At 39.3% G+C, this 21,081-nt stretch overlaps 1 protein-coding gene across 7 annotated transcripts in view; it reads left to right on the top strand.

Annotated features, from left to right (window-relative positions):
• Positions 1 to 21,081, top strand: part of DGKI (diacylglycerol kinase iota) — a 447,606-nt gene that overhangs the window by 372,233 nt on the left and 54,292 nt on the right. For all 7 annotated transcript variants that reach the window (XM_078438897.1, XM_078438893.1, XM_078438899.1 and 4 more), the window contains one exon: positions 14,293 to 14,318. In XM_078438897.1, coding sequence (XP_078295023.1) covers positions 14,293 to 14,318 — 26 coding nt within the window. The remainder of the gene's footprint in view (positions 1 to 14,292; positions 14,319 to 21,081) is intronic.

Below are 21,081 nucleotides of genomic sequence, written 5' to 3'. Positions count from 1 at the left end.
TATTTAAGTTCTGGGTCTTATTTCTTTACCTCCACACAATTATCCATCTCTCTCTACTTCCTTGGAGTTTGCTCTTTCCTCAGCCCTTCCCTCTGTGGTGAATGTTACCTTTGAGGCTATTTGGCATTCCCTGAATGGGTTTGTGACCACTTGAATAGAGAATGTATTTGTCTTTCTCATCTCAATGCCACTTTGTATGGTTGCTGTAACTTTCATCTCTCTGGCTCTCGTTCTCTGTAGCTCTTTTTTACTGTATGTGCTTTGTTCATTGTCTTCATAGCAATATTCATAATTAGAGGAAAGAAAAGCAAACAGAGAGAGGATTGTATGGTTGATGGAAATTCTCAGTGCCAAGGGATTTCAGTTCTGTTTTACCTAGTTAGGGATGCTTTGGTGCTAGAATAATGGCCATGGAGTGGTCACCTAGATCTGTGATCTCACTATTTCTCCCTCAAACTCTCAAAATGATGTCATAGGCTAGACATAATAGTCCTCTAGGCAGTGCGTATCCTTGAGGGAAGCTCAAGGGAAAAAAGCCGTTGCCAGAGATGATAATCTATAGCCATGCTTTCAAATCACATTAAATCATCCCTTTGTTTACTTAAATGAAAATTCTTTGTCTACCAACAGTTTCAGAAAATAAATTGAATTTGTGTATCCTCATGACTTCAAGGTAAAACAAAGGAAAAATAAAACAGAGTTTCTGCAGCAGTGGTGTAGACTCTTGAAATGTGTCTGGAAGGGATGTCCAGCTGGGAAACCAGCTCCCATTTGGGCTACTTCTTGGGAGTTTGTTAACCGACATATAGCAGTGATAGTTTAGGCAGGGAACAGCATCCAACCCAGGGAACTTTGCCCAAGCCTGAATGTTGCTGATGCTCTGCACTTGGAACAACAGCATTAATTAGCACGTGATGAGAGGCTGTGTCAAAGAAAGATGGGATTCTACCAAAATGTGAGAAAGGTGGATGAGATAAGCCCTGGGAAGGATCAGCGCTGTCGTGAGGAGGAAAGAGAAATAAAAGTAGAATGGTGAGAGGGAGAGGGGCAGAACATTCCGAATTGACATAAATAGCTACAAACCAGAGTCCTCTATTTTCTCTTCCTCTTCCTGAGTAGGATGGATGGTCACCTTTGCTTATTGAAAGGGGTATTTTTGCTGCGGTCCTCCTGTCTAAAGCTGGAGGGTAAAGAGGGAAAGCAGACAGAAAAAGGAACATTGATAAAATACTCGGAGAGAGAGTTGCTTTCAATATGTGGACATGGGCTGCCTTCCTGTAGTGCACCGAGTGGACTGTAGATGTCGCATAGCTTCTGGCTCACCTTACCACCTCATTTGCTTTCTATTATCATTCCGTGTTAGTAAGCAGGAAATAAAGGGGCCCTGGCTCTTCTGGCCAGGTCTATGAGTTGGTATGAGTATTTCAGATTTTCCCTCCCCCATCCACAATTATAGAAAGATTCTATTGCTCAGTATTTTCAGAATATGGATCTCTGCTTTTGTGTCTATTCAGACTTAGTTCTTATACCTGTCCTGTATGTTTATTCCAACTTCATCTCTATGTGGTAACCTCCTTCCTTGACCTCGCCTCTATCAGGTGATGGTTTAGAAATGCTAAGTAGAGGGTGTATGGATTGGGGATACTGGGAAGGGAAATTGACATTTATTTATGAGTGATTCTCTCCAAAAAGTAATGGAGCCATGCAGATGGGTCCCCAGTATTCATTTAATCCGTCTTTAAGAAAAATTTTATCTAAACTGGACAATCTGTGGATCTCCTACCCTCCTCCTAGGAAGGAAATGATACAGACATTCTAAGAAGGGCCAAGTAGGAAAGCCATGGATGCTATTGAATTAAAGCCATGAGATGAAAAGAAAACAAAATACTGTATAGAGGCTTTAAAAATAGAGTCAGGATAGTATTATTCAAATAAAAAGATCTAGTATTAGGATGAGCTTGCAGGTTTAGAGCATTTCATGAAGGTTGCCAAGAAAATGCGTTCTTCTAAGATGTCTTGCAAAGCATCGTACCATATCCCACAGGCTGAAATGGTCGTGACGTTCATCATCTCAGTTCCAGATTTATGATTAAAAACAATAAAACATCACAAGAGAAGTGTAGTACTTCTTAAAGACCTTTGCCTTGATAAATATATTACTCTTTGGCTCCCATGTGTTACATTGCTGGTTGAAGACTGCACATTTTTCAGTGTCTTTAAGCCTTGTAATTGATCTACTTGAAAGATTAGAGGTCTTAAAAGGAAACTTGCTGATAGAAGGAAATCTAAATAACTATCTTTGATTTTCTTAGAGATTCCTAGTGTCTTGGTGGCTGACAATAGGATCTACAAGCTGTGCTCTTCAGTACAATAGCAACTAGCCAATGTGTGCCTGACGTCTCATTCCTTCAGGTTCTTTATATGTACATACATTATCCTGATAAAATTATTTATTCCAAAATGTCATAGCTGTGTATAGTTTCATGTTTTCGGACTTGGAAACACTCCTATTCTGAAGGGGAACAAACTCACTCCATTGAGGCCTTGGGGACAGTGCCTGAGGCCGACTGCCACAAACACAGATTTTGTTTTTTAAGTTTATTGTTTTATTTACAAAGTCAAGTGACCTTTGCTCTGGGATCCATAATATGTCAGTGCTGGTTTCAGTAGAAAATAATATTTTAATTTTTACCAGGTAAATTACATAATCCCCCCTCTAAAAGTAGTGTGTTGTTTTGCCTGGGACTTCCCTTATTTTCAAGTTCCCATGTATATCCTAGTTTGAGAAGTATTGCCTTCATTTAAAAGGAGAGAAAAGTATGAATATTCTACTTAGCAGGGTTAACATTGGGAAGAGAACTGATATTTTATCAGCAAATCCGCAAATTGAAATTCATAGTGAAAGTCGATGTAATTCTTGGAAGTTAGCCATGGAGTAGGAGGACCCTAGGCTTGCCTTGTCCCCTGATTACAAGTAGGTAGATATCAGTCATCCTAAATACCCCAGAAATTGACCTGAAGAATGGCAGAACAAACTCCGAAACTACAGGTAGAGAAGAGGCCATGTCAAAGAAGGTAGGAAGTGCAGAGACATGGTTTGGGAAATAAACATGTGGCTGCTGTGGAAAGGAGGGAGCCATAGTCATGCAGAAGGCCAAGAGACAGATTAACACACAGGGGGAGTGCATGGGGAAAACAAATTCTCATAGCAATTGGCTTGGGAAGCAAGGGGAAACAAATTTCATGAGCTCTTGCAACCAGCATGCTGGTCTTAAAGCCTGCAGTTTTAAAGGTCAACAGGCTTGGCTGGGATAGAGCCTAGAGAGCATTGCACTGCTCTTGGAGAAAAGGCAAAGCAAACAGCCCACAGACATATAGCATGGAAACAGCAATCAGAAGACCACCTGGGGCACACAATGGGGAGGTTATTCACTCATCTTGGAGCATGTCCCAGAGGGACAGCATTCATGGAGAGATACCTCTGGGAACAAAAGAACTGCCCAGTCCCATTTCCCTCCCTCTCCCCTCAGCATAAGTGCAGGGCCACCTGCAGGAACCAGTACAGGACTGACACTCACTACTTGCTTACATCAAGCACCACCTGCTGGTGGAACCACACCTCCCAGTCACACTTACCTCAGTGCCAGCCCAGAGGGGACCCCTCCCCCGAGTGCCTAAGCCCCTACTCACACTCTCTCCCAGCATGGGAGTTTTATAGAGCCTCAGTTTGGGCAGCAGTGGTGACAATTCTCATTTCATAAACAGATCAGAGCAAACCTAGTTAAAACACATCACATTCAGGCCAGGGACCAAACACTGCTCACAACAGACAAAGAGAGCCTCTGCAGATGACTGGCCTGAAGGATGAAGGACCAAGACAAAACAGCAGAGCACATACAGCGCACATTAGAGATACTCCTAGAAGCTCCAGGCCCTGGGACACAGGGAACCCTACATGGCAGGGCACTACAGGACCTCTTCTCTATAAGGCCATTACCCTCAAGAATAGGATATATAGCTGACTTTCCTAATACAGAGAAACAAGCACAGAGACTTAGACAAATAAGAAGACAGATAAATTTATCCCAAATGAAAGAACAGGACAAAGCCACAGCCAGGCATCTAGGTGAAATAGATATAAGTGACATACCTGATGGAGTATTTAAAGCATTGATCATAAGGATACTCACTGGACTTGAGAAAAGAGTGGAAGATATGAGTGAGACCCTTAACACAGAGATAAAGAGTAACATAGCAGAGATGAAGGTTCAATAAATGAAATGAGAAACATGCTTGATGGAATAAACAGCAGACTGGAAGAAGCAGAGGAATGAATTAATGACCTAGAAGACAAATTAATGGAAAGCAATCAAGTTGAACAAAGAGAGAGCAAAGAATTACGCAAAACAAGAATAGTTTTAGGGAACTCAGTGATTCTCATCAAACATAATGACATTCACATTATAGGAGTCCCAGAAGAGCAAGAGAGAAAGGGAGGGGGGGCATAAAATATATTTGAAGAAATAAAAGCTGAAAACTTTCATTAATCTGGGGAAGGAAACAGATATCCAGATCCAGGAGGCACAGAGAACTTGCATCAGAATCAACAAAAGCAGATAGACCCCAAGACAAGTTGTAATTGGCAAAATATAGTGATAAGAAAAAATTTTTGAAGCAGCAAAACAAAAGAAGACCGTAGCTTACAAGGCAAAACCCATAAGGCTAGCAGGGGATTTTTCGGCAGAAACTTTCCAAGTCAGAAGGGAGTGGCACGATATAGTGAAAGTGCTGGATGGGAAAAATCTCCAACCAAGAATACTGTATCCAGCAAGGCTATATCATTCAGAATAGATGGAGAAATAAAGCGTTTCCTAGATAAACAAAAACGAAAGGAGTGCATGACTGCTGAACCAGCCCTGCAAGGAATATTAAAGGGGATTCTTGGAGTGGAAAGGAGAGACCAAAAGTGACAGGATAAAGTTAGGAAACTGAAGGACTAAAAATGATTATTTATGTAAAAAATCAGTCAAGGAACTCACAAAATAAAAGGATGTAAAATATAACAACATATACCTAAAACATGGGGAGGAGAAGAGTAAAGAATGGGTTCAAACTTACACTACCATCAACTTAATATAAACAGCCATATGCAGAGGAGATTATGTACAAACCTAATGGTAACCACATACTAATAAATATGCAAAGAATAAAGAGAAAGAATTCTAAGTATATCACTAAAGAAAGTCAGCAAAACATGAAAGACAAGAAAGGATAAGAGAAAATCTTCAGAAACAACCACAAAACAAATAGTAAAATGACAATAAATACATAGCAGTCAATAATTACTTTGAATGTAAATGAACTAAATGTTCCAATAAAAAGACATAGGGTGTCAGAATGGATTAAAAAAACAAGACCCATCTATATGGCAAAAGGCACTCATTTTAAACCTAAAGACACCTGCAGATTGAAAGTGAGGGGATGGAGAAAATCTGTCATGCTAATGGATGTCAAAAGAAAGCTGGAGTAGCAATACTTACATTGGACAAAATAGACTTTAACACAATGACTACAACAAGAGACAAAAGGACACTGTATAATAATAAGAGAGAACAATCAACAAGAAGATATAACAATTGTAAATATTTGTGCACCCAACAAAGATGCACCCAAATACATAAAACAGCTAATAGCAAACAATGAACTAATTGATAATAATACAGTAATAGTATGGGACTTTAATACCCCACTTACATCAATGGACAGATTATTTAAACAGAAAATAAACAAGGAAACAATGGCTTTTTAAAAAGTTTATTTGTTCATTTTCAGAGAGAGAGAGAAAGAGGGAGAAAGAGAGAGAGAATCCCAAGTGCGCTCCTCACTGTCAGTGCAGAGGCTGATGTTGGGCTGGAGCTCACGAACCATTAGATAATGACCTAAGCCAAATTCATGAGTTAGGCACTTAACCAACTGAGCCACCCAGGTGCCCCAGGAAACAGTGGCTTTGAAGGACATACTGTCCCAGATGGATTTAACAGATCTATTCTGAACTTTCCATCCTAAAACAGAATGCACATTCTTTTCAAGTGTACATGGGACATTCTTCAGAATGGATCACATATTAGCCCATAAAATAAGCCTCAACAAATTCAAGAAGATCAAAGTCATACCACGCATCTTTTCTGACCACAGCACTATGAAACTAGAAGTCAACCGCAAGAAAAAAAAATCTGGAAAGACCACAAATACATGGATCAGATAACATGCCACTGAACAATGAATAGGTCAACCAGGAAATAAAAGGAGAAATTAAAAAATACATAGAAACAAGTGAAAACAAAAACATTAGGGTCCGAAACCTTTCTGATGCAAGAAAAGCAGTCATCAGAGGGAAGTTTATAGCAATACAGGAAGCAAGAAAAATCTCAAAATAACCCAACCTTATACCTAAAGGAGCTAGAACAACAACAATAAACAAAACCTAATACTGGCAGGAGGGAGGACATAATAAAGACTAGAGCAGAATTAAATGATATAGAAACTACAAAATAATAGAACAGATTAATAAAACCAGGAGCTGGTTCCTTGAAAAAAAAATCAGTAAAATTGATATATCTCTAGGCAGACTTAACCAGAAAAAACAAAAACAAAGGAGTCAAATAAATAAAATCACAAATGAGAGAGGAGAAAAAACAACCAACACCACAAAAATACTAACCACTTCAAGAGAATATTATGAAAAACTACATGCCAACAAATTGGACAAGTTAGAAGGAATGGATAAATTACTACAAACATATCAGCTACCAAAATGGAAGCAGGAAGAAATAGAAAATTTGACCAGATCAGTAGCCAGCAAAGAAATTGAATTAGTAATCAAAAAGCTCCCAACAAACACAAGTCCAGAGCCCTATGGCTTCATAGGCTAATTCTGCCAAACACTTAAAGATGAGTTAATACCCATTCTTCTAAAACTATTCCAAAAAATAGAAGAGGAAGGAAAACTTCCGAATTTATTCTATGAGGCCAACATTACCCTGATACCTAAACTAAATAAAGACACACTAAAAAGGAGAACTACAGGCCAGTATCCCTGATGAATGTAAACGCAACACTCCTCAACAAAATACTAGCAAATACAAACCAACAATATATTAAAAAAAATCATCTACCATGATCAAGTGGGATTTATTCCTAGGTTGACAGGATGGTTCAGTATTCACAAATCAACCAACATGATACATCACATCAATCAGAGAAAGGATAAAAACCAGGTGATCATTTCAGTAGATGCAGAAAAAAACATTTGACAAAGTACAACATCCATTCATGATAGAAGACCTCAACAAAGTAGGTTTAGAGGCAACATATCTCAACATTACAAAGGCTATGTATGAAAAACCCACAGCTTACATCATCCTTAATAGGGAAAAATGAAGAGCTTTTCCCCTAAGGTCAGGAACAAAACAAATTTATCCATTCTCACCACTTTTATTCAACATAGTACTGGACGTCCTAGCAATCAGACAGCAAAAAGAAATAAAAGGCATCCAAATTGGCAAGGAAGAAGTAAAACTTTCACTATTTGCAGATGACATTATGCTATATATAAAAAACTTGAAAGACTCCACCAAAAAGTTGCTAGAACTGATAAGCAAATTAAAGTTGCAGGATACAAAATCAACGTACAGAATTCTATTGCATTTTTATGCACCAATAATGAGGCATCAGAAAGAGAAATTTTGAAAACAATACCATTTACAGTTGCACCAAAAATAATAAGATACCTAGGAATAAACCTAACCAAAGAGGTCAAAGACCTGTAGTCCAAAAACCATAAAACACTGATGAAAGAAACTGAAGATGATGCAAAGAAATGGAAAGACATTCCATGGTCATGGATTGGAAGAATAAATATTGTTAAAATGTCTATACTATTCAAAGCAATCTACAAATGTAATGCAATCCCTATCAAAATACCAATAGCATTTTTCACAGAGTTAGAACAAAGAATTCAAAAATTTGTATGGAACCACAAAAGACATTGAATGGCCAAAGCAGTCTTGACCAAGAAAGGCAAAGCTGGAGGTATCACAATTCCATACTTCAACATATTACAAAGCTGTAGTAATCAAAACAGAGTATGGTAGCGAAACAAAAAATAGACACATAGATCAGTGAAACAATAGAAAATCTAGAAATAAACCCACAACTATATTGTCAAATAATCTTCAGGAAAGCAGGAAATAATATTCAGCGAGATAAAGGCAATCTCTTCAGCAAATGATGTTTACAAAACTGGACAGTAACATGCAAAAGAAAGAAACTGGACCACTTTCTTACACCATATGCAAAAATAAATTCAAAATGAATTAAGGACCTAAATGTGAGACCTGATACCATAAAAATCCTAGAAAAGAGCAAAGGCAGTTACTTCTCTGACATTGTCTGTAGCAACATTTTTCTAGATGGTTCTCCTGAGCAAGGGAAACAAAAGCAAAAATAAACTATTGGGACTACATCAAAATGAAAATCTTCTGCACAGAGAAGGAATCACTCGACAAAACTAAAAAGCAAACTACTGAATGGAAGAAGATATTTGCAAATGACATTCCAATAAAGGGTTAGTTGTACAAAATACATAAAGAACTTACACAACTCAACACCCAAAAAATAAAAAGCAGACACTTCTCCAGCGAAGACCTACAAAGGGCCAACAGACATGTGAAAAGATGTTTATCATCACTTACCATCAGTTATGATGCAAATCATAACTATAATGAGATATCACCTCACACCTGTCAGAATGGCTAAAATCAACAACACCAGAAACAACAATTGTTGGTGAGGACATAGAGAAAAAGGACCCCTCGTGCATTTTTGTTAGGAATGCAAACTGGTGCAGCCACTGTGGAAAACAGTACAGAGGTTTCCTCAAAAAGTTAAAAATAGAACCATCCTACAGTTCAGCAATCACACTACCAGATACTTACCCAAAGAATACAAAAACACTCATTCAAAAGGATATATGCACCTCTGTGTTTACTGCAGCATTATTTATAATAGCCAAACTTAGGAAGCAGCCCAAGTGTCCATCGATTCATCATCAGTGGATAAAGATGTAATGTATATATACAATGGAATATTGTTCAATCATAAAAAAGGATGAAATCTTGCCATTTGCAATGACATGGATGGAGCTAGAGAGAATAAAGCTAAGCAAAATAAGCTAGTCAGAGAAAGACAAATATCACATGATTTCACTCATGTGGAAGTTAAGACACAAGATAAGCAAAGAGAAAATAAAAGAGGGAAAGTGACAAATCAAGAAACAGACTCCTAACTATAGAGAACAAATTGATGGTTACCAGCGTGGAGGTGGGTGGGGGGTTAAATAGGTGATTGGTATTAAGGAGGGCGCTTGTTATGATGAGCATGGTGTATTGTTTGGAAGTGTTGAATCACTCTATAGTATGCCTGAAACTACTATAACACTATATGTTAACTAACTGGGATTAAAATAAAAACTTTAAAAAGCCAGAAAAAATTTACAGAAAAATAAAGTGAAAAACAGCAAGACACTTCCACAAAGCAGATACTTGAATGGGTGAATAAATGAATAGATTATATCTTAATATATATTTTAGTTATTAGTCACCTTTCAACCTCCTTTTAATATTCCTCTCCCAGTGCAGTGGTGACACAGTGGAAAGAACCCTCAAGCTTTTCCTATAATTTACTGGTTCAAAAACTCTGGACCAACTTTTGCTCTTTTCTTCTGCTGTGGTACTAGGACTGTTTCATAATTATTGTGTTTCTTCTTTATGTTTCTGTTTGCGGAGGCCCTATTCCATCCTTTATTCCTTCCTTCCCCTGCTCCCTCCTTCCCTTTTTCCATTTCTGAATTTCATAGAAATCTGTTAACAGCTGTCACGTGCCCCCACCATTATCTTTTTAGTGCACTCCCACCTTCAGTTCTGTTTGTCAGCAGATCCTTATTCTACTTTCTTCTTGGAGTATTTTCTTGTGGATATCATGCTGGTTCCTTTTTACTTATTACTCATATTTGTACCGGAGGAGTTCTTTTTGGAACCACTAGTTTGGAACAGATAATTAGGGATAGTGGGTCAGTGTGTTTCTGGAAACTTGACTCTGGGTCTGTTTTCAACTTCTTCTTCTTTTTTTTTTTTTTTTTTTTTTTAGCAACAATACCCTATGGAGTTCCATTCTGCTTTTAGCTAGCAAGACACCTGGCTCAGAGCGGAGGGCTTTCTGCCAGCTTTTGTGGTACATTGTATAACTTACATCATTTAAGTGATCTGAGATCAAAATACTCTTTCCCTGTCTCCCTGAAACTTGGTCCAATTTTTACTGTACTTGGTAGCTCTTCTTTATAGATGATTTTGGTTTATAGGCATCTTCTAGTTTAGTCAAAGATAATGTTTCCTTTTGTTTCTCCTTCTCCCTGTTATGTTTCATGAATTTCAAAAAGAAGAACAGAAGGTTTGCAATAATAGTTTTTAACGTCTTCTGCCTTTATTCTTACGTTTTCGTTCTACACTGTGCACCCTGCCTGGTCAGAAGCACAAATGGGAATGTGTGACTTCCTGCTTCAGAACCTTCATTTAGCTTAGAAGGTTAAATTACCAACACTTTGAAATGGGCCGTCAGGCCCTGTATGTAACAGCCCCTGCCTTTTCTGTCTCTAGTCCCAGCCAATTACTCCTTTACATTTTAGCAACACGGAGTTACTTGCCTGTCTGATAGCATATTATGAAATTTCCTGTCTGAATTCCTTCTCATATGCCTGGTGTTTCTCCCTAGGCTTCTTCTCCTTTCTTACTTACCTAACAAGCTTCTGCTTCTCCTTCCAAGCCTGGCTTACATGGTCCTTGCTTGTTGAAAGACCTTACTATTTTGGGACAGAATGGGTCTCTCTCCCATGCTCCCTCTTTACTTTGTACATGTTTTGATGATTATACTGTTTTCACTGTAGTCAGGTGTTTACATATTTTTCTCCTTCACTAGGTTGAATTCCTTGAAATTGGTATCTTGTTCATCTTTATATCCCTGTCACAAGGCACAGGGCCTGGTACCTAATAGGGGCTCAAATAATAATTACCATTTAGGTTTGGGTCATCGTAAGTAGAAAGATTGAAAATAGGAGGGAGATTTTAAAGTCCAGGACTTGAGTTCTTGTTTTTATTATTTTACTTTGCTGAATTTGAATGAAATATTAATAAAATGTTCAAAAAAAAAAGGGGAGGGTGCCTGGGTGGCTCAGTCTGTTAAGCGTCTGACTCTGGCCCAGGTCATGATCTCACGGTTCACGAGTTCGAGCCCTGCGTCAGCCTCCGTGCTGACAGCTCAGAACCTGGAGCCTGCTTCGAAATCTGTGTCTCCCTCTCTCTCTGTCCTACCCCCACTAGTACTGTGCTTCTCTCTCTCTCTCAAAAACAAATAAAGCATTAAATTTTTTTTAATGTAAAAAGAACCTCACAAAACAAATAAAACTAGGCAAAATCAAGTGCAGATACTCTGTGGACCATAATAAAAGACCAGTACTGAGGAAAGAGGTGAGGAAGACCCGAAATCCTGGCGTTACTTGAATGCTAGTCCTACTTTGCGTTATACGAGCAGATGCTATCTCCGGGATAAAGTGTACCTGGAGGAGAAACGAAGAGTCTGCAACCGAGCCACAAGTCTTGCAGGTGCAGTGGGAGGAAAACGCAGTGAGCTTTCCTGCATTCCTCAGTTGTCAGGTTGAGGAAGATTATCTGTTCCTGGGGCTCAACCTCTCTGTTTTAAAAATAACTACTTACATTGCTGATTTCATGAATTTCCCTCTCTCCTGAGCTAAGTTCTGTAAAACTTTTTATGCCCATTTCCAGCAATAATGGATGATGTGCGTGTCTCAGTAGTATAATTTAGTGACTCGTTAAGAGTGAAAGGTGAAATACTGAGTGAGGATTGAAATACTCCATATGTCTTAAAATTCCACAAATCCAGGCATGTGGGAGACATTCAGCACAGAAAACTCAACATGACTAATCCTTCGAAAACACTCTGAAATTGATAGTTCTTCCCCACTGCCTGGACGTACCGCAGAATGCATCCCCTTGGGACTTGAACGAAGCCATCTGGAATTTTTCAGATTTAATATTAGTGCTTTGCCTTCACAGAAAGGCATTGAAAGCTCTGCTTTGCAAGCCTTCCACCTGAGGCATTTAGTCGTCTGTTGGCATGGATTTTTCTTTGTTCCTATAGCGCTGTGAGAAATTAATTGCAAACAATCCAAGATGTGTTTTTGCTTAATTCCCGTCACAAAACGCCGGGGCTGAAGATGTTACCTTGTTGCTGGCTCTTTTTGATGCCCTAGAAATCTTAAGAAATTATCTTATTTCAAATACATGCTTCTCAGTAGACTCAACTTCCAATCCCATTCAGCTCTATTCAGCTCTATTCAGCACTCTCTCCCTGCTGCGTTTTTCCTAATCGTTAAGGCAGATTGTGGGTCTCTTTTGCTGGGTGCACTGGATGTCTTTTGGCTCTTCGAGTGCTCACATTATCCCCATTCCAGAGCTTGGAGCTTGTCTCCTCCATAGGCCCTTCCCTCATGGCTGGCCTAGGAGCTGGCAAACCCGTCTGGCAGACAGTTTGCAGGGGACATGATGATTTTTTGAGGAGCTCCAGAATGTGTCTGAGTCTAAACACCAGTGTGGTGGGGCTGACATTAATTCAACTCAACACATTTCAGTCAGGGGCCTATTCTATACTAAGTAAGACATGGTCCTATTTTTCTTTTTGCTCACAACTCAGTGGGGAAGACTAGTGTGTGGATGGTATAAAATAGGGCACTTTCAAGGAGAGCATAGATTGTCTTCCCTTGGGGAGGCCAGTGGCATTTCTCAGGCAGCAAACTCTGCGGGGGACTGGCCGGGGGTGGGGGGTAGCCTGTAGCAGGTTCCCTTTCAGTGCTCCCTGTGTCCATGACCCCGATGTCAAGTTTTCCCCCTACCAAATCTGGGGACCCTCTATTGTTTTCACATGCAGAAGTTTACTTGACAAGACAGGTAAGGTTGAAATGATTTACCACGTTGCCCCTAACAGAAATCGAAGGCTTTCTCACCATGACTGCTGTGTCTTTATACTTTACTGATCACTCACATAATGAACAGGAATATTAACAATCAGTAGATAAAGTAAAGCATTATCAAGCATCCCAAAGTAGCTAAAATCTTCCTTCCACCTCTGTGCATCCGCCAAATCATTCTTGTCCCAACATTTGTCATCATGTCTTATAAATACTAGTTATATTACTGGGTAGATTACCGAACTCTTGTGCTAGGCTTTGGTCCCCTCCGTGCTACAGATTCCAGCAGGCTGGTCATTTAGAAGAGGGTGCTTCCCGGCATTTCCCTTCAAAATTCCGTGCATACAGAATTGTATGTCTCACTTTATCCTATGAAAAGGACGAGCTGGTGGAGTCAAGACTGTCTTTTAAGCCTGAGGGGAATTCATCTTCAGGGTTGTGTCTGTACCGTTCAGAGCAACTCAATGAGTAGTGAGCTGCGGAAGAAAGAAGGATCTTTGTCGTGAAGGGCTCGATAAGATGCTTCATCGGTGCCTTCCTCAAGTGGTGTGAAGAAGTCATAAAAGTCATTGATTTATAAAAGCTCTATGCGACCCCAGTGGTTTCCCTCTTGCCTCAAACTGGTTCTTCCAGGTTTAGAACTACGAGTCTGGCACGCAGAGGGCCTATGGCATGCTCACTTAAACATTCAATTCCACAAAGAATGGAAACAAAAACCAATAATGAGAAGGGTACATACCATTTATTTTACTTACGTCTCATTTTTTACCGTCCCAAGTAGATTTCTTTTTACTCACACTCCATCTGGTGCTTATTTTCATCCCTGGCATTTTCTTTGGAAGCCTGGCCTTGGGCATTTGGTGACATCACAGGATTCCATCCATTACCACATTTCTCTGACTTTTCTGTTTGTCTGTGATAAATGCAGACTTCACTAAGTTTGTTGCAGTCCTATAACAGCATGCAGTAGACTGAAATTATATGAACTCCAATCACCCAACCAATCCGGGTAAGCTTTGAGAGTTATTGATTAGAATAAACTATTTGACCAACAAATTAATTATACTATCTACTGTATTGACTTTCTGTTTAACTGAATTTGGGGGGCATTATTTCTAGGAGTTTATTCTTGATCGGTATTGCATTTATAAAGTGTCATTTACAAAATACTTATCATGCTTATTATCTCGTTTTAGGTCACCAGTCTCTTCAGAAGATCATGGTAAGAATCTGTTTTACTTATACTAATTCAGGATTAAAAGTTGAGCGCCGTTCTTGCATTTCATTGTCAGAGGCAAGAATTATCTGAGAAAATGTTTCTAAGACGTTGGCCTCATGTATTTTTTGTGTGTGAAATGTCAAGCACTTTAAAAACTCAATGCATCCTAGCTAAGTGTGATATCTTACAGTGTCTTCAAATCTGTATATAACCATTTTGGTGGACGAATATTACAAAGCTTAATTTATCTGCCTGATTTCTGTCCCATCACTGGATCCTTTTTGTGACTTGGGGCTAGCTGTGTAACATCTCTGAATCACAGATTTATATCTTTTAAAATGAGGGTTTGTAGTAGATATTCCCAAAAGTCCCTTCAGGATTGGATGTTGGAATTTGCTAAGTCTGAAATGAACCTAATTGGTAATGGTCTGAATTATTACCCAGCCAAGGTGAGTTATTTGCATTTATGACACAATCATTCCATTCAAAGGATAAAATGTATAGTTTTGTCGCATTTAACTTTGAGAGTTGTTCATTTTTTCCTTCAGTCATACAAAAATGTTCACTGAGTGTCTACCATGGGTCCGTTCTGTTATATAATCATGTTATACAAATATGCTGTTGGGGGCTATATGCAGGGACAATGTGGTATATGGCAGAATTGTCCCCCTCAAGGAACTTTATGAGTCTTGTGGCGAAGGGGTGGAGGAATGACACATACCTCTCGCAATATAAAGTGAGATGTGACTAATCTTATAAAAGAGAAATACACCAGGACCCTGGAACTACCAACATTCCTCCTCCTGCCATCCCCAGGTTGGCCAAGGGCACCATTACCCCCTCAGCCAGCTAAGTAAAGCACATGAAGGCGCTGTAAACTTCCCCCCTCATCCCCTCGTTCTGTGTTTGGTCACCAAATGCTATTAACTCTGGTTTTTATATTCTTTTATCTCTATTCTCTTTTCCATCCCATGGCTATAGCTTGGGGCCTCTCCATGTCTTACTTGGACTTTTAAAATTGTCTTATTAACTGACATCCATGTCCTAGTTTTCCATCCTCCAGTTCACTGTAGACTTAGCACCACACTTGACCGTTCTACAGCAAAAATCTACTCCCATTGCTTATGGGAGGAAATCTTACCAGTAGACAAATCATTGTATTCAGCTTTCCAATATTGTATCTTCACATGGAATAGAAATAGTAAATGATGAAATCTTTGTCTACCTCTACTGCTTATTGCTTCTTTTGGCCTGTGTCCCCCTTTCTGCTACCCATGCTGTATCCTCTCGCCATGTAGTATCAAATTTCTAGACCTCACCATGTTTTCATGTTTCCCTGCTTTTATCGGTGCTGTTGTTTGTGACAGGAAGCTACTCCACTTTTTTGCAAGTTACACAGTTTATACTTACCATTTGAGACCTTGTTAATCATCTCATTTTCCCCGAGAGCTTTCTGACCGACTTCTCATTTGCAAGAAATATATTTCTTCTAGAATCTGACACATAGATTTGATGCTTGATTTACCTGTCTCCCCTGCTAGACTGTGAGTTCTTTGATATAGATCCCAACAAATAGCCAACATTCAACAGATGTTCATTAAATGAATGACTTAGGACAAAGAGAGGGAGTTTTAGGCAGGCCTGTTCTGTCATATCATAAGATCTCTCATAATACTGAAATGAAGATGTATCACATTCTCTGAAGATCACAGCACAAATAATGTTTAGACCTGTTAAGTAAGAATTAGGAAACCAATCACCAAATAATGACCTATTATGGTATGCTGTTTTGCTCATCGGTGTTGGTACGACCAGGTTTTTTATTGCATGGTTCCAGGTCCTTGGGCCTCCGAGTTCCAATGACTCAAAGCTTGGGTTCTGGTTTTTATTTTGAACTAGGGTCCCTCTAAATGGCTCTTGCTTGTTTTGACCTTCCAGTCTATTAGAACTTATCTTATCCCCTATTCCAAAAAAAAGGGGTATGTGGAGAGACTTCTGAATTGCAATTCTGTAGTTTGCTAGAAATTCTTAAGGAGTTATGAGCCATCAGTGAGCATTGGTGGTGACCTTGGAAGTCCTTGAAAAATGATTACCACCAGAAAGACTTGCTCAGTATAAATAGTACTTCAGAATTGATCATTTTAAGACCCCATATAACTGGTTCTTAACTAGTATTAAGTACTTAACTAGTACTAGTAGAACTAGTTAAAGAAATATTAACCAAATTTGAGGGGTTTTTATTCTCATGGCTTCAAAAAACTTACTATAAAACCATGCCTCTTAGTTTGAGTCTGTAACTTCCAAAAATCTCTGCGAATATGTAATTTGAAATTACAGGGCTGATTTTTGTAATCTTATTAATTTTCCATCATCTTCTAGCTCATGTAACCTTGGAAACATATTCTTGTCCTTTTCTTTATCACCAGGATTTTCTTTTTTTTTTTTTAATTCTTTTTTTTTTTTAATGTTTATTTATTTTTGAGACAGAGAGAGACAGAGCATGAATGGGGGAGGGGCAGAGAGAGAGGGAGACACAGAACAGGAAGCAGGCTCCAGGCTCTGAGTCATCAGCCCAGAGCCTGACGCGGGGCTCGAACTCACGAACCGTGAGATCGTGACGTGAGCTGAAGTCGGCCGCTCAACCGACTGAGCCACCCAGGCGCCCCTATCACCAGGATTTTCTGTTAGCACTTAAAATATGTTTTCTCATGTTTATGCATTTTTAAATGTTCATTTTTTCTGTGGTTCACATTAAACCTCCTGAATATTCTGTCATCCAGTTTACATTTGGACACGATGATGACATTGCAATATGTGTGCTTTTAAAAATGGTAAGAAGTGACATTTTTACTTTCTCAAACTTAGTGATAGAAAAATTGAGGCTTGTTGAGCAAATGGAGAGTGAAATTGGCATATAAAACCCCATGCCTCTTGACTGTTTTGTTAGCTTACTACCAATGACCTTTCTTTTCTCTTTAGTAATCGGTTACTCTGGATATCTTCAAAACAGACTTTGTTCTTGAGAAAATCTAATTTTCCGAAGTCTGATATCTCTGGCGTTCTCAATTCCCACAGATTACCTTTCATAGAAAATAAGCTTGAATATCATGGCTCTTCATTTATCATCTATTAGCTTTTACTTCCTTATCTGTGAGGTGGAGCTATTCAGGTCTACCCTGCCTGTGTCATGGAATTATGAGTTCAAGTGGGAGATCATCTGCGAAATCACTTTCCAGTTTGTTAAAAGTACCCCAAACACAATGCTATTATTGTCCAGGCAGTCAGTGCGGAGGTGTGAGTTGATTAGTGATATTTACTCAGCACTGCATACTTTGATAAGGTAAAAGAGAGGTGTTTGGGTGGCTCATTCCGTTAAGCATCCAACTCTTCGTTTCAGCTCGGGTCATGATCTCGCAGTTTGTGAGTGAGCCCTGCATCAGGGATTCTCTCTCTCTCCCTCTCTCTCTCTGTCCCTCCCATTCAATCTCTCTCTCTCTCTCTCTCTCTCTCTCTCTCTCTCTCTCTCAAAAATAAATTCTCTCTCTCTCTCTCAAAAATAAATAAACTTAAAAAATAGAGAAGTTAAAAGATGTCCTGGGGGTGGAAGAGGGGCAGAAATCCGTTTCCTTCAACATTATCATTAGATACTGAATTTACATTGGAAACCTTTTTATATCGGGATGAGGAAGAGTGAAATGGTTTACACACAATGTAGCTTGTGGTGGCAAAGTAAAGATACAGTTCATGATTAGATGTGGGGTTGCATAGAAAACGGACCATATACGGCATAAATGAAATGTAACATGTTTCTATTTATATAATATGGAATCAGAGTCATTAAGAATAAAGGCTAAAATTTATTGAGCACTTTTTGTACAGAGGCACCATACTAAAGTGCTTCAACCATATGAGAGTTCATCTCATCCCACAGTAGATGTGTTATTCTCAATTTTTTAGTGGAGGAAACAGACTCACAGTGCCTAACTAACTTGCTTAAGATCACACAGCTAGTGAGTGGTAGAGTTAATTTTCAAACCCAGTTCTAACACTCAGCCCTTGCTTATTTATGTCCCCCGTCTCTGGAAAACAAAAGAAATGATTGTCAGCATTAAGGTGAATTGATAGAATTATAGAAGGAAAGGAAAACCTCCCTTTAACAAGAGTTTATTTACTACTGTGTAAATAATCTCTTTTTAATGACAAAACAAAACAGAACAAAAATAACAACCTGTCTCTCCTGCTGGGAATGATTTGTCCCTGTAGGAAAAGTAAATACCAATGTCACATTCTCTCATAATTAGTTAACTGAGTGAAACCGAAGCTTCAGGGAAACCTGCCACGCTAAATCCCAGTGGGAACATTACATTTTAATGTTACAGCTGCAAGCTGGAGTCCTCCCCCTTGTCGGGAGATAAGCTTGGCAGGGATCGATCGCCCTGTCCTCGGAGTTCCCTTTGCATTTAGTGCCTCTCACCTCATTGTTCAAATCGCTCCGGGAGCCAACTGCTGTGCCCAGGCGGCTTTGCCTGAGCCCTCAGATTCTGTTCTGTCATCTTAGCCTGCTTATTTTATGGGCCTCTTAGGATGCCTGTCTCCCGACACTGCCTACGCCAGTGCACTGGCAGACTCATCTTCCAACTGATGTCTGTTCACGTAAAAATACAGAACAGTGGGGGCGCTTGGGTGGCTCAGTCGATTGAGTGTCCGACTTCGGCTCAGGTCGTGATCTCACAGTCCGTGGGTTCAAGCCCGAGGCTCTGGGCTGACAGCTCGGAGCCTGGAGCCTGCTTCGGATTCTGTGTCTCCGTCTCTCTGTCTGTCTCTCTCTCTCAAAAATAAATAAACAACAACAACAACAAAAATACAGGACAGTAACTGACTCTTTTTTATTTAAAAGTTTTAGGTTTATGTATTTATTTTGAGAGAGAGAGAGAGACAGCATGAGTGGGGGAAGGGCAGAGAGAGAGAATCCCACGCAGGCTCCACACTGCCAGCTGAGGAGCCCAATGCAGGGCTCGAACCCACAGACCGTGAGTGTAACTGATTCTTTAGCGAGGAAGTGCCAGCAATCTGTTAGATTCCCCTGGAGTGTCTGAAGCAGGCATCTCCTTACTGTCTTACCTCCTAGACCTGTTGGCAGTAATGGTTCTTACAGAATATGGTAGCTTTTTTTGTTGCAGCAGTAACACAGTGGACAAGGATGAGGGAGTGGCGGATATTTGGAAATGGAATTTTGAGAACCACAATAACTAGTGTAAGTGCCCAAGGATGCATCCTCTATCAGGCTCGGAGGCAGTATTTCTTTGCAGTAGGTTGTGCAAAAAGACACATTGTGGGGTGGCCTAATGCTCTTTCATATATCAATAGCTGTCTCTTGGCTCAAATGTCATAGATTCTTTTTTTTCCCCCTAATATAAACATGTGTATGTACAGTTTTACTGACATAGATAATATTCATAAAAATGAACAAAATTCATCAGCTCAGTTTAAATGATAACCAAAAGGAGCTACTGCCTGCCCAGCCCCCAGCCTAAGAAATAAAGTATTTGTAGCAATTTAGAACCTTCCTGTTTGTCTTTCTGTTTGCATTCTCTTCCCTTTCCTGCAGATAACTTTATTCTGCTTTTTTGTGAAGAATTTCGTTTCTTCTGATCATTTTACTACATGTACACATATTCCCCATAAGAGTGTGTGTGTGTATATATGTATTCCAGATATATGTGTGTCTATGTAGATAGATATGCTTATTTTGAAGTGTTATAAATTGAATCCTGTTGTAAACTCTTCTGTGATTTGCTTCTTTTGTTCAGAATGTTTTTGCGATGCATCCTTATTGAGTGCCATTTTCACTTTACTAATTTTTCATGTTGTATAGCATTCTGTTGTATGAATATATAACAATTTGTATATCCAAATCCTGATGAATGTTTACGTAGACTCTGGGGGTTTTAGTTTTGTTTTTGTTTTTTGCTGTTGCAAGCAGTCTCATTACGAACATTCTTTTTCATAACGCCTCTTGCGTCCATGTGCCAGAATTTTTCTAGGGTTTAAACCTGGGGATAGTATAGTTAGGTGGTAGGTTATATGCCTACTTAAGGTATCACATAATGACAAGTTGTTTTCCAAAGTAATTATTCTAATTTACTCTCCCAGCTACAGTCAAGAAGAGTTCTCATTCATTCACATCCTTGCCAACACTTGATAGTAACTAATGAAAAATATTTTGCCAATTTGGTTGGAATATCAAAGGGTTCTTGGGGTTTGAATTTATGTTAAATTATTACACATCATATTAAGCATTTTCATATATTTATAAGCTGTTTGTATTTACTTTTCTATGAAATGTCACTTTATTTCTTTTGTCCATTTCCCCCCCACTGGGCTTTTTCTTAATGGTTAATAAATATCTTTGTGACTTCTGGGTAAAGGTTTTTTATCGACTCTGCATGTCGCAAATTTATTCCAGTTTGTGATTTATCTTTCTAAACTCTTTTGAGGAATTATATATTCTTTAATTTAATGTAATCAATCGTTAATATTTTCTCTCTGGTTTATACCTTTGGTATGTTTTTTAAGAACTCCTTTTGGGGCGCCTGGGTGGCGCAGTCGGTTAAGCGTCCGACTTCAGCCAAGTCACGATCTCGCGGTCCGTGAGTTCGAGCCCCGCGTCAGGCTCTGGGCTGATGGCTCGGAGCCTGGAGCCTGTTTCCGATTCTGCGTCTCCCTCTCTCTCTGCCCCTCCCCCGTTCATGCTCTGTCTCTCTCT

The sequence above is a fragment of the Panthera onca genome, chromosome A2, assembly GCF_046562875.1.
Source record: "Panthera onca isolate mPanOnc1 chromosome A2, mPanOnc1 haplotype 2, whole genome shotgun sequence".
NCBI classification, from domain to species: Eukaryota; Metazoa; Chordata; class Mammalia; order Carnivora; family Felidae; genus Panthera; species Panthera onca.
Note: the sequence above shows the minus strand (reverse complement) of the source record. Positions and strands in the feature narration are given on the sequence as shown.